Source organism: Netta rufina (assembly GCF_964035555.1).
Source record: "Netta rufina genome assembly, chromosome: 1".
Classification (NCBI taxonomy): Eukaryota; Metazoa; Chordata; class Aves; order Anseriformes; family Anatidae; genus Netta; species Netta rufina.
This window is the reverse complement of record NC_140123.1, coordinates 111,105,201-111,120,215: the sequence shown is the minus strand read 5'-3', so window position 1 is coordinate 111,120,215 and position 15,015 is coordinate 111,105,201. Positions and strand designations below refer to the sequence as shown.

At 39.2% G+C, this 15,015-nt stretch overlaps 1 protein-coding gene across 2 annotated transcripts; it reads left to right on the top strand.

The window, feature by feature from the left end:
* Positions 1–688: 688 nt before the first annotated feature.
* On the top strand, positions 689–8,123 carry CREG1 (cellular repressor of E1A stimulated genes 1; the record flags this gene model as incomplete). Of its 2 annotated transcripts, XM_084299340.1 has the most annotated exons (4): positions 691–1,032; positions 3,499–3,618; positions 5,631–5,815; positions 6,465–8,123. In XM_084299340.1, coding segments are annotated over exons 1-4 (585 nt in total). In that variant the 5' UTR covers positions 691–753. The 2 variants fall into 2 exon arrangements, with proteins under 2 accessions (XP_084155467.1, XP_084155466.1); XM_084299341.1 differs by lacking the exon at positions 6,465–8,123 and having other exon boundaries at positions 689–1,032; positions 5,631–5,816.
* Positions 8,124–15,015: the final 6,892 nt, after the last annotated feature.

The window sequence follows — 15,015 nt, the reverse complement described above, 5'->3', positions numbered from 1 at the left end:
TGTCACCTGAAAAGCAGCAGTCGTGTGATGGGAAAGAAGCCTTGGTTAGAGCCATGAAGTGCCTCTTGTAAGCATGTAACTTGTCCCAGATGAAGGGTTGAATACTGTTGTGGTCTGAACCTGGATGTCTATCAGGCAGAGCAAAAGGACACCAGAAGAGCCTTAGGGCACTCTACCTCTGTAACATATGAGCACCTTCTATTAAAACGAGTAAAGCTGAAGTAAAACTCTTGGCATATCTCCTGGGAAATCAGTCTGCCTATTTCAATATGGCTTTTGGGTGTTTGACTAGAACTTTGGGATGTCGAAGTGATCATATCGCAGACATAAACCTTGGAAAAAATCCTTTTAAAGGTGAACTTAAACATTTTTTTTTCCTGAAGGAAGGCAGTGCTCAGCCATCTGCCGCCACACAGCTCCTGACGCGAAGTTAACCAGTGCCTGAGGACGTGGCCGGGCGCCCCGGGCCAGACCGAGGGGCAGCAGCGCAGGCTGCCCGCCGCCACGCCCGGGCAGCGCCGCCCTCCTCAGCCGCCTCAGCGCGGCCGCCGGCTCCAGTGAGGAGCCGAGCCGGGGCTCAGAGTTGTTTACAACGCCCAGACCCCGCTGGGCTTACCCCGCCTCCCGGCAGCCCTCATTGGCTGAAGATCTCGCAGCTCGCCTCTGATTGGCGGAGAGCGGAGAGGGGCTGCGGCGCTCCGCAGCCGAGCGGCTGTCGGGGACAGTTGGGGAGCGTTGGGGGCGGTTGCAGCGATGGCCGCGGTGCTGCTGCTGCTGCTGCTGCTGAGCGCGGCCGCGCTGGCGGCCCGCGGGGCGCTGCCGCCGCCGGAGCAGGCGGCGCGCGTGGCGCGCGTGGTGCTGCACAGCTGCGACTGGGGCGCGCTGGCCACGCTGTCGGCGCAGGACGGGCTGCGCGGCCACCCCTTCGCCAACGTCTTCTCCCTCAGCGACGGCGCGCCCGGGCCCGGCCGCGGCAGCGGCGTCCCCTACCTCTACCTCACCGACATGGAGATCTCCGTCAGGGACCTGCGGGTGAGCGGCCGGCGGCGGCTGGGGCAGCGCATTCGCAAACACGCGGATATATGCGCTGTGTGTGTGTGTGTGTATATATATATATATATGTGTGTGTGTGTGTGTGTGTGTGCGCGTATATACATATATATGTGTGTGTGTGTGTGTATATATAGGTGTGTGTATATACACAAACGCTCCCACCAGCTCTCTCTATATATAGGTGTATATACACACACCTATACACACACACACACACACACACATATATATATGTATATACATACACACACACATATAGGTAGCCCCCAAAAAGTAACATAAGTATATATAGGTTCATACGTGTAAATATATATATAAGTTCGTATATACGTTCATACATGTGAATATATAGGTTCGTATATGTAAATACATAGGCTCATATATATATATTTAGGTCCCCTAGAAATGAAGTTTTCAGGCACACGTGCTGCCAGCGCAGTGCCCGTTTTTTCGTGGTTCACTTCCAAAAGCGTGTTTGTCTCAATGGCAGGAAGTGGTTGGATTCTCTTCAGTAAGACTTAGGGTTATATCAGCGTTTTCTGAAAGCAATGCCATGTGCTGGCCGGGTGTTCCCTGCCTCTTTTTTAAGGAATTAAGGAACTTGGGTGAGAGGGCCAGGAGGAGCAGTTCTATGGTCAAGGCAGTCCCAAAGTAAGGTAGAGTACCCAAGTACTGTTAGGCTGCCCAGAGACGCTGTGGAGGCTCCTTCTCTAGAGATATTCAAAACCCATGTGGATGCCATCCTGCACAATGTGCTCCAAGTGATCCTGTTTGGCTGGGGGCTTGGACTAGATGATCTTCAGAGGTGCCTGCCAACCTTGGCCATTCTGTGTTGACACCCCATAATCCTGCAAAATCCCTGCTGATCATGGTCTGGGCGATACCAAAGTAGAGCCCTGGCAGAGGAGGAGGCTGATGTTTCAGGAAGCACTCGGCTTAAGTGATGAGGGGCCACTTAGGGAAGGAGAACTTAAAAAATATCAAAATATCTGGAGGACAGCAAATTTGCTGTGTGGATCTTGTGCAAAGTGGACTCTTGCACAGAGTGCTGAAAGAATAGTAATTGCTAGTGCTTCCTGAAAGGTCAAGTGCACACCAGAAGACAACACGCTGCCATGCCAAGTTCTGTGTGTGTGCGTAACTGGCCTTGTCTCAGCTCTTCTGCTGGGCTGTGGCCAAGACAGAGCTGACTAAAAAGGCTCAGAAACATTGACCTTAAGAATCCTTTAATAAAGAGAACCTTTTTGTGCTAGTAACTGTTACAGCATTAGTAAAACAAAAACAAAACTTAAATAGTAAGAACATTTCAAACTTTGTTTTGCCCTTAACCTTTTTTGTTTGTTTCCTGTCCCTCTCCTTACTTTGGCACATTGAAGTAGTTCAATTATGTATCTAAGTGGTGTAGAAAACGTATTTTTCTCCTGCATAGTATCTCCTCTGCCATACCTACAACCCTTAGGTTTCAGAGGAACTTGAAAACGATGAGATAAACTGTTAACTAACCATTTCCTTCAGAAAGTTCCCCAACAGATCTTTTATTCGGTTACTGTAGGGCAGAAAGATTTGACTTCGACTGTCACGCAGACGGAGACATGTGATAAGAGATAGTGCTGAATAATCATGAATCAGCAGGTTTTGTCATTGAGCAACTTCCTATCTGTGCTGTGAGTCAGGTGGTGGCTCCTGTTCCCTAAGTTCAGTCATGCACTGCATAGCACTTAAGTGACGTTTGGAGTGTGGGCTCTGCCTGCTTGTTTTGTTTGTCTCTGAGATGAGCTCTTATAATGAAATGTCCCAAAGCATGCAAACTGTCTTTGCTGGGACAAAATGAACTTCACCATGTGATATTTTGCAGTAGGCAATCCTGTTCTTCACAACTTTTCAAGCTGTCTTCATTACATTCATTTTAGAAAAAACAGTCAGATACAGGTTCCTTAATTCTTCAAGTTAGGTGTCTTACTTAAATACTGAAGAGTTTTTAAACCTAATTTTTAATATTCACTTTAAACTTCAAAAGAGCTGACCAGTTTGGGGTCATCCAGGGGGCTTGTGCTTTCTTTTAAAATTTGGTTGTAATGGATTTTGTTGATAGCTGTGAAACCCATTTGGTTACCTTTCAGTAAACATTTGTCCTTCCCCTTAATGAATTTCATTGTATCTTCTTGTCTTCTGTGTACTGTCCTGTTATGTATGTTGGCTCATAAACAGAATTCAGAGTTTTAAGGACTGCTGTTCTGTGAGGTTTGCATTTTATGCTAACAGATGTCAGCAGACTTATAAATTGTTCATCTATATCAGCTTTCAGACATAATTAGGAAAAGATGATCACAGCTTTGTTCTTTTTACCAGTAAGTGTGAGCTGAATAAAGCACCAAAATCTGAAAACGTGATATGACTTTTTTTTCCTTGCAAAGGTACATAAATCTCTTATCATTTGTATTTCAGGTCAATTCAAATGCCTCCTTAACTGTGTCTTTGGCACAGACTCCTTACTGCAAGAAGCACAAATATGATCCCCAGAATCCCCTCTGTGCCCACATAATCTTCTGTGGGAGTGTTGTAAAGGTAAGCAGCTGGAATTTGATGCTGGACAAGACTGCATGTTGAACAGGGTTGCATAGTGGATGAAGAGCTGTTAGCATTTCCGTGCAGAAGATTACGAAGGGATGTCATGTGCCATGATACCAGAAGGCTATCTCATAGTTTGTGTGAGGAAAGCTAAGTAACCATATGGTATCTGCAAAAGCAGTGTTGGCATGTTTTTAGCAATGATCTTGAGAGGATTTCTTCTTGCAATGAAGAAAATCATCCTACTTCCCCTAGACCAGTTTTGAAACTAAAAAGTCCAAGACAATTTTCTTGTCAGTGAAGCATGAAAACTTTTTCATATCTTGCTCAGTTTAGTTCTTTGGCCCATTCAGTGTGACATATTCATGTCCAAAATTTTATTGAACTTAATATTAATCTGTGCTGTGAAGTTACAGGTATTAGACATAGAAAAAGTTTATTGTATCACCTGGCAGTGTTGCAGCCGTGGCAGTATTCTTTCCTACACTGGTACATTGGTGTCCCATAGAAGGAATTTAGAACTATATGTGTTGTTTGTTGAAGATCTTAATCCCATTATTGAGGAAGAGGACTAATTATCATTATTTTCTCTTATATGATAGCCTGAATTCTTACTTAGTGTTTTCATACCTCCTGTATTTATACATTATACTCCGTCAATCCTTTAATTGCTTTCATGAGTTTATCATCAGTACTGGAATTATTTTAATTAGTTCCTCTTGTACCATATCCAGGACTCTTGTTGATTTAACCCTTTAAACATTTGTACATAGCATATTAAGTAGTCACACATTTCAGCATCCATTCTCTTGTAGATTCTGTTATTTCATTCTGCATGCCTGTATGTATGTTTAAACACACATGTACGCTTTTTGATTTGTTAGTGTCTCTGAGTAATCACGTGCAGAGGAGGTAAAATTACACCTAAAAAAAATGCAGCAAGAATCCATACTTCTCCATTTTGCGCTTTTCCAAATAACATCCAAGATCATGCTGTGTGTTTTTTGCTGCTTACTGATTTGAAGAATCAAACTTATAATGGAATATAAACATACTAAGTTAAATCTACCAGTATTAGGATCAAGCACAAAACATTTTCTAGCCTTGGCTTTAGGCTGTTACTCAATTTTTATTCTTAATTGGATACCATTCCTGCCTAAGTACTAACAACAAAGCCATTTTTTCCCCTGGCTTTTGTTTGTCTGATCAAGTTGTGCACACTTCAATGATGAAGAATATGGAGAAAATGGGAAAAAAATTATCTCTAAGAATACAATTCCCAGTTAGATATGGAAAACTTGAATTCAAAAAGACATTTCAATAAACAATTCCAAATGAAGGTTTCAGTCTTCATAATTGGATAGTTAGCATCATTATTTGCTTTCCTATTGAAAAGTAAAAACTGACATCCTACTCATGTCAAAATAGGTTTGCTTGTCTTTTAATAATTACAAGCAAAGCTTTGGTCCTCATTATTCTGCTGTTTACTCATTGTCTCTCTAGCAAGAACTTCAAGTATCAAAGATCCTTTAATACATGTCTGTGGACTTGGATAATTTTAATCTGTACAATGAAGATTTTTTTCATCATAAGCATAGGGTATAATTTTATCCAGTCTTCTTCAAACAAGTCAGTGTCAGGTTGGATCTAGTTTTTATATTAGAACAGAATGAATGCTGCTTCTAAAGCTGTCAGCCTGCATCCCTCTCTCTAAACCGTGAACAGAAGACTTACTCTTATGTTGATGAAGTACTTTCTTCTTCATGCTTTTACTTTAAAAGCACCCTTTTGATTTAATATTAAAAGCAACTACCTTGGAGTGTTTGCCTGTCTCATGTACAGTTGTACAGCACTCTGAAGATAAGTGGACTCTGCCACAGTAATGAGCCCTTTGGGGTAAAGTGTGGCTGAACAGAAAAGAGCACACCGCAGTCAGCAGTGTGTTTTAGCTACCGTTTGTCTTCCATATGACTGTATCTTCATGTAGTATTTTGCTGACTGTTGTTCAGGTGAATGATTCAGAAGCGGCCATAGCGAAAAAAGCATTATTCAGTCGACACCCTGAAATGGAAAGTTGGCCTAAGGATCACAATTGGTTCTTTGCCAAATTCAACATCACCAATATTTGGGTACTGGACTACTTTGGTGGATTGAAAATTGTGACACCAGAGGAGTATTACAGTGTCAAGCCTTAGTAAGTACATATGTTTTGCATGCTTAACTCATTATCTTTGGAAGCTGTAAACCTTTTCCGTATCATTAACAGTGTATATTACCTGTCTCTATTTTTTACATAAGTTTGTCTTTTCCCTAAGTAGTCTGCTGGATGCAGTATCTGAAATCACAAGATAAGTTTGAATAGGGGACTCAGCTACTTAACGATATATAGTATCTATAAGTAAATCTCTATGGATAATCTTGTATAATCTAATATGTAGTATATAATCTTATACTACAATTTGTACTTGTACTTCAAAATACAGTTTCTTGGGAGGAAGGAGTCCTGCAGAGTGAGAATAATCATTGTCCTTTATTTGGATTAATTGCAGATTATGTTTTGGCCTAATAGTTAAACATAGTGAGACTTCAGTACTTATGGAGAATCTGTTCTAACTTAAAGCTGTTCTTTTATATCTTCTGCTTTATACAAATATATTGCTGCAATCCCATTGATTATTATGTAATATTTTTTCCCCAAAAATTGCTTTTGAATCTTTTATCGTGATACTGAAGAAAATCTGTTCTATTGTTCACATAAAACTTAGTCTTCAAAGCTTTCAAATATATTTTAGCACGGTCAACAAACAGACATACAATTTCACTCTTATTCTTACTCCTTGTAGGTAGAGGAAGATCCTTGGTGATGGTGATAGTACAAGTGAAGTACTTTGGATGACTGTTTCATGAGATACTTCTCTTTCCTACATATTGCAGAGGTGAATTAATAATGCAAAAAGTCAAAACCTTTGCATTGTTAATGAGCTCGTGTAACCCTTCTGAAGCAACTGTGAATTTGTCGTATCTAGCACAGGTTGAATCACGTCATACTCAAAATCCTTTGTGCATAAACCATAAGTAAATTGCATTCATTAGACATGAATCTGGGAAGTTGTTATCTGTCTCTTGACAGTCTGCATTTAGAAAGGCTGTGTTTACTGAAAACTAAAGGATTAGTCCAGTTCTATGTTTCCAGTGCCTTAGTTAAATCATATCTGTTTGCTCTCCAGTTTTACTCAATTTTTAATATCAGTTTATTTTAGATCTTTATGGCAAAGTACTGCAGGATGGCTCAGGTGACAGTGGAATGGCAAGCGTTGTTTGTGTTGCAGTGATGGATGATACGTTGAGTTCTAAATTCTGTAAGAATTTTTCTTCATGCACATATACACTCACTTGAGCCATTTTTCTGTTTTGCTACCTGTATTGAAAGTACTATGAATGTGATTGTGTTTATGCAAATTATACACATACCTCAGGCTTTTGATAAGTTCTTGGTAAGTCTTTGTCTGGTAGTGGTTATGTGCCCTGACTTTAAAAGAAGTGTTAGTAGCAGAAGTAATGAAAATATCTGACTTCAGTATATCAAGAGTAGTGGCTTCTAAGTTCAATGAGACTGATATAAAAAGAGATTGCTTACTGATCTGGATTTTGGAATCTTCAGCTTTCTCAATCTGATCAATGTAACAGCTTTTGTTACCTTAAGCAGTAGAACTGAGCAGATTTGTTTCTTTGGAAGCCTTATGCAACAATTTTAGGTCTGTAACCCAGAAGTGAGAAAGAAACTAGTACAGTATGACACAGATGATTCAGCACTTGCAGAGAATGAAAATTAATGAAAGGTGTGGAAAATTAATTCTCTGTTTCTTAAAATAAACCCCACACCACAACCATGAAAAAAAAATTAACACCTCTTTATGTTCTGTCACATCTCCCAAGTGCTAAGTTCACGAATATCCAAAAGCAATTATGAACAATTAAGTTAGATTTGCCTGTGGTAAAATCATCTACTTGACAGAGTAAAGAATGTGAAAACTTAGTGTCCTTAAAGGAAGATCCACATTGTAGAACAGCGGATTTGGACAAATCAAATCATCTTTACATCTTAATGTCATCATTATACTGCTACTTATCTCAAGCACTGGAAAGATTTATGAAAGCCTTTTTGAAATAGCTTACAAAGTTTTCCTTTTCTGCAAGGGGAAAAAAAGTACTTTTTACTATATTGAACACATTCTGTGCTACTGTTTAGAATAATTCAAAATTAGAATATGGAAACAATTTATGTTGGATAGGTAACACTAAAATTAAATAAGATATTGGAAATATTTTTATATAAGGTTATTTTTATTAATGAAAAGTGTGGAAACTCAAATGATCCTATGGTATGGACTTGATCCTTTCCATGGGGACACCGTCATGTATTACCTGTAACTCCATAACTTTTGATGTACGAGATTGATGATGCTGGGCTTTAGGTGAAATAAAACTTTTCTTATGACAAATGGTGTTGGTTTTATTTATTGCATGTTCAAGAGTATTTCTCTCCTTCACACTCTCTTTCACACAAGCACACACACTTTGGGGTTCTTGCTTTATGGTCATTCTGAAGTCTTTCACACTTGCTAGAGTATGCCTGGCTTTCCTTTCTTGGCTGAAATTAGCATCTTTGTTTCACTTTCTTTTTTGCATCTAGTACTGTGAAATAAATCATAAAATAATAACACTGGATTTTGTGAAAATGAAGACAAGGAAGTCTTACTTGACTATTTCTTTGGCTAAGGCTTCTATTTTGTGAATGACTGCATCAGTTAGCTTTTTACCAATATTTTCTTATTCTCAAATCTGATCTAACTTAAAGCTGTTCTTTTTTATCTTCTGCTTTATACAAACATAAATAGGTCTTGTTAACATATACATGTGTTTGTACAAGGTATGCTACAAACTTGTCTCTTGTAATTCAAAACCTAAGGTACTTTTTTCAAAGTAAGCTTTTCACTGTTATTTTAATTGCTAACAAAAACAGATCACTATCTAATGCATTCACACTGTTAAATGAATCACTTTCATTTAATCGAGGGTTTGGTGTATACATCTTTTTTTTTCTCTTTTCTTTTTTTTTTTTTTTTTTTCCTCCTGTGTTGGTTATCTTTTCAGATTTGATGTTTCCATTTGTACAAGTTCCCCTGTATTTTCTGATTTGGACAGCAGGTTAGTTTGTTTTTTTTTTTTTTTGGTAACAATTAGTCTGAAATAGTTTTATAACTCCTGAATTTTGTTGGATCAATTTTAGATTATCCACATTTCCTTACATTTGAAACTTGAAAAGACTCCAGCCAGATGCTTCTTTTGGAAAGTGACATACAACAAAATGGTTAAGCTAGGTGTAGAGAGCAGGATTCGAGAGTTAATTGGAAAAATACTATCTGGAGTTATATCTACGTATCTCCTTGAATGCTTGGCTAAAAAAAAATTGTAAGTAGAAGTAGAATGTAGGGCAGACTAGGGTATAAATCATACTAAATGTCTGTTTTTACCTCTTAGATATAGATTTGTAAATGTTAACATCACTGAAGATGTTAGCTCAAGAAAGTCATCAGCTTTTTGTCCTATTTTTCCTCTTCTTTCTTCTCCCTGTGCTTACCTTCATTGTATTAGGAATCACTTTAGAATGCGTTTCCTTTTTTCCTAATATCTAGAAATAAGATTGTGGTTTAGAATAGAAGAGGCTGAGTATAATAATACCACTATAAGTGTATCAACATTTTGACTTTTGATCACGTGTGTCCTCTACCATGGCATGCTTGACATATCTGAGCTTATTCTAAATAGTAATGTAGTCACTGTCTGTATCCAGGAAGCTCAGTAACTCCATTCATAGATAAGAGTTGGTGGCATCGGATGACCTTAGGCAACTGACTAAATCATAAGATGTTTTTTAGCCGAGAATCTAATTAGTATAATTTCAGCCCGGTACTCTAACGATACAGTAACATTTTTCCTTTGCCTACTGATCTTGCTTATTGACCTGTTTGTGCTTATCCCTCTTGATTTGCATTTTTTTTTTTTTTTATGTTTTAATGTACTACTTGTATCCAGACTGTTGAGACATGCTATATCATTATAGAACTGAGCCTATGTATATCAGATGTCATTTTAATCCCTCATTCAGTTCTATCTGGATTTATTTTTTTTAGGTTTTTGATATTGTATCTGTGATATTCAGAATAAAATAAGCTTAATCATAGTATTAGATTAATATAAAAGGTATTAATCATAACTTGATATTTGCAACAGCTTTTTCCTGAATAACACATTGAATTTAGAAAGATTCAGAATTGAGTCAATGTTTTATTATTGCTGAACACAAGAGGGTGCCATAGGCTTGCATTCAAGTTCATTGCTAACTTTAATACTTAAAATTGGTTACTGAATTCTTCATAACTCAAATGTGCTGGGAAAGAATATGACAGAGGGCATGATACTAAGAAATTCTTTTTCCTACATTGCTTTACATTATGAATGTTTTCCTCCATAAACACAAGAGCCTGCTGGTTGCTTAAAAAAAAAAAAAAGCATTCATAATTTTTTTTGTGTTTTGTAATCATTTTGTGCTATGAAGTGCTTAGAAGTAATGTCCATGAAAGTGATTTACAGGTTTTTAAATTAAAAACCTCTAGTAAAGGAAATTGAGATAGGCGTAGAGCACCTTGAAACATCAACTGGGAGCAGCTACCTTCAGACTTGATATCTTTTATTTCTCTCAGTGCTTATTAATTCTAGCAATTCAAATCAAGGTTGTTCACTAGCATGATGATGCTTTGGCTGTTAGCTGAAACACCCATTTGGGATTTATAGGAAAGAAATATTCAACAGCTAGTTGATACTGTTGGACTTGGCTTGCTTGAGCCAGCAGCACAGCCTTTGATTAGGAGGGCAATAGTGTTTAATGTTCAGAATAGGACCCAGTTGGTCAAGACTGACATCTTAAATTATTGTCAAGGCCCTGGGTGTGCCCCAGCAGTTTGGGCTGCCTGTGCTGGAGACCAGCTCTGCCTTTGCACACATACTTGGGTGGTAAGAGAGAGCCGGGAAAACCCACTCCGAAGCTTCTCCTGGGAGCTGGGCTGGAGCTCAGGTCCTTGCCACTTGCCTGGTCCCCCTGCCTTGGCCTCCATGCTGCTTCTGCTGTGGTTGGCCCTTGTTGCTGTCATCCAGCCTTCCAGTTCAGGTACTGTGGGCCTGGGTGCCTTGGTAGTGAGGCCCCGCTGACACTCCGAGCTCACCTGCCAGTTGTGATTGCCCTGCTAAGAAGCTCAGCTTCTGAGCTTTGCATGCAGAACTCTTGGAATTGCTCCTGGGAATTTTTGATGTGAAAACATTTCTCTCCAGAGGCTTCCTCAGAGTTTGTGTTAAGTATTACAGTATCAAAAGGTTAGAATCTAAGATCCAGTCATTCTGGCTATAGTAGCTAACGTTCTTGGTAGCCTGTCTTTTTGCAGAAGCTTATGTAACTGCTGTCCAGACACGTCCTTTTTTCCCCCTCAGTTGGATTCCGATTTGAAACAGGTACGAACTTGAAGCCAGGAAGCTCTTGCATATGTCTTGACGGTTGAGAGCTCGGTAAAAGAAACAAAACCCATCAGGTTTTGCTCAGGAAAGGACAGTCACGACTCAGTTTCCTTTCTACAGGTGGAAGGCAGCTGGCTAGTCAGCTCCTGAGAGTACAGCTAACTGCCTACCCAGACAGACAATGTGGAAGGGTGTTCACTGCTCTGAGGAAAAGGGACACCGAGTATATAAAAAAGGACTAGGGTAGATATATCAAAGGAACAAAACCCCCACTTTTTTAAAAATTGAGCATCACTAGTTGTGCTAATTGCAGAGCTGTCTGGAGCCTTATGGTTGTTTGAGTCCAGGCATGCAGTTAGTTTTTGAAGTGATGAAATGTCATATTGTTTAGTGGATATTCTCTTTATTATTCAAAGGATTTGATAACTGTGGTGATGGTTCTGAATTGTTTTAGTTTTTTTTTTTTCTCCTAGATCTTCATATCCTAGATAGAAAAGCCCTAACAATTCCTTATTTACCCTTTGCTTCTGACTCTAGCAACTGTTAGACTTACTTTTGCATATAATTTTTCCATTTTAAACAAAGAGGTCACATGGTAGCAAATCCAACACATCAAGAGACAGAGTTCTTTCCCTCATCTTTAATATCGGTCAGTGTACCATACAGGCCTACAGCCACTTTACGTTTTCTGTTCTACTGCTCCAGGTTGTAACCTTTCCCATTTTGCACCTATCCTGATTGCTACAGACACAAGGTAGCTTGACAAAGCCATGTAGAGGGTATATGTAAATATGTGTACAATCATGGAGAAATACAAACTTCCAAGAGATACTAGGTAGTATGTATGTAATTGCATACGTAAGCATGTGTATTTATGTGAAGAATTGAAGATGTTTGTATTTCTGTAGTATTTATGCCAATGCAACCTATTAGAAGTTATCCAGTATAAAAAAGTTACTGTTTCTAGATCGAAATCAGTCACTTAAGGATGAGAAACAGAGACATAATTGCACAAAACACGCAGCATGACTGTAAGAACCTTGCATAGCTCTTTCGTGTTGGCGTTTAGCCAAAAACAGTTGCCTAATCGAGCATGAATTGGATTTTTGATTTGTTTTAAATGGTTAAATGAATCTCAATTCATTTAACTGTTTTCCTCCCAGATGAACATTTGAAAATTCCAGAAGAGGTATGTGCTGGGGCAAAAAGGGGGAAAAACATGGGAAATGAAGTTACTTATTTCTGGTCCTAGTATCTGGCTTCCCCTACCTTTACATTCATGGAAGACACAACCTTACTGATCAGTTGCAGTCTGTATAGCCATGCAAGAAAATACTGAGGGTGGTGTATAATTAAAAGTACCATTTCCATAATGTAGGTTTAGTGGTATTTCTTTTTTTTTTAAATATGCTGTAATTTAGTCAGGGAAATTCATCTGAAATTAACAGGTGAAAGCAATAATGATGTGAGGAAAATAGCATGACTAGCTTAAAGTAAGAGAAGCATTGTGCTTCCTTTTTAAGATAAAGCGTAAGTAATGCTCTTTTGCGTGCATTAAAAGAGAAATCCAGAGTAGATCATAAAGGCTTCACTGAGAATGAAAGAATCAGGCATTATATATTCAGTAGTCTCAAAATTAGTGAGTTTTCAGAGAGGGGTGCATTTCAGGTTTCTACCAACATCTACTATATGGGTTTCCAAAACCAATTTTGCATTGAAAAATTTTAGGACCGTAGCAGAAACGAGGAACTACTAGTCACAAGAAACAAAATAATGAATAGGAATTCGTTCTTATACTGCATCAGGGCCTCTTTATCATATCCCATAGGAAACATACGCTCATGACTGTGTTTGTCTTTATGGTACTGCACAGGTGTCTGTTTTCTTTTTATTTTTCCCCTTTAGATGTGGCAGGGTTTCTATTTGCACAATGCAGCTGCAAGGAGTAGTCACAGTCGAGTTTTTTTTTTCCCTTGGAAAAGCAGTATTTTCACACACAGAGGGGAGCAGTTGTAGTGAGACCAACTTCTGTTGTCTCCCTGTTGGGAGCTGCAAAGCAAGACCTGTAGTTAGACACTGTCTTTTTTCCAGCTTTCTGTTTGCGATGCTGGCAAAAGTGCAGGGCAGGGACTAATCCCCTTGGAATGCAGCAATTATCACTAAATAAGTATTAATTGCTGCATTCCAAGGGGATTAGCACAGTTGAGCCCAATTATAGCAAAGCGAAGCTTCACTGTAAGGCACTATGGTGCATTGAAATGCAGTGAAGCAATATAGGACTGTCACTCTGCAACATTTTGTCAATAAAAATTGTGGGTTTACACACTGTAAACAGCTTTTTTTTTTTTTTCTTTTCAGTGTATTAGTCTAGCGTATGAATGGCATGCCTTGCTAGGGGCGACAGCTTTCTCACCAGAGAAAATTGTTGCTTATTTAAGACCCATTATCTTTGTGTGAACATCTCCAAAACTGATTTTGATACTTGTTGAGTTTGTTCTGGCACTACAACTGTGATTTCCTGCTGGATCAGGGGCAAGACTCTGCAGACTGGATTCTCCCATCTTCTCCATCAGGTCAGCCAGCTCCACCATCAGGTGATGCAGGTATTAATTTTGCCTGCAAGTGCTCACTGTGTCAAATTGGCTTAAGAGAACTTTTGCTAACGGACCTGTTCTCAGTCCCAGCAGTGTGCGATGATGATTACAGGCATGCTCTCTGTGGCTGCAACACATGAGCCAGAGGGCAGTGTGTAGTTATTTTTTTTTTTTAATCCTCAGCTTGACTGCAGTGTGGGTTTGTTTTTTAGTTTTTATTTATTTCCTGTTAAAACTGCAAACCCTGCTTTTTTTTTTTTTTTTTTTTTTTTTTTAAGTTCAGTCAAAGCATAACGAGTAAGTATGAAAAGGGAAAAGGGAATGCTTCTGGGAATGAATCAGCCCCTTGCATTAGAGCTGTTCCAGGTTTTCTTGTGCCCAGAGAATGGTATATTGATGCACAGAACCAACTGAATGGATGCCTTGTCTATTTTGTGAAAGATGTTACACCTTGCAGATAATGAGCTGCACCTTAACCTGCATTAAACACAACTGAGTTGTACTGTACTTGGGGACCAGTTCAATTCCCTGACCCATTCTGTTTCAGGAGCCATATATAAAATCTTGCAGTCTTCCCAGCACAGGTAATTCATGAAATGTGCTTTCCTCCACCCGTATGTTTAGATAAAGAGTCAGGTTAGCTAAGAGCTTTTCTTAACCCAGCAGGGAGGGTTTTATGTCTCTACTGTGGCCTTGTCTGTATTGAGAAAAATAGCTGCTGGTTCAGCTGAACTACTGTTGGCATTAGTCTCTAGGCCAGTGTTACCAAGGTTCTTACGGTCTGACTGAAATAAGCAAACTAAAACACTGTTTCATTTAAACTGTTGGTAAAAATGCATGTATGAGGTTGCCTAATGCACAACGTAGGTAGGAGCTGCCTAAGTTTTAATTGTGGTATGTAGTTCCTAGAGATGCAAAGACCAAATAAGCTGAAATGAAGGTGGCACTGTAACAAAATCCTTCATAGCACAATTGCGAGACATATGAAGACAGAATAGCTTTTTCCTAGAGCAGAGACCACTGCCCTTTTTTCTGCAGCCCTCACCTGTACGTGATTTGCATTTCCAGTGTTGTGTCTGTTATGAGAATAACTCATAATACAAGCGTGGTTGTTCTTTTGAATAATTTCATTGTATTTCAGTTATGATGGTAAGCTTGCCTCTTTGCAAAAGATGAGGGATTGGGAGGAGAGAATTTCTAGGGGCGCTATCATGCAAAGCCTTTTCCTGAC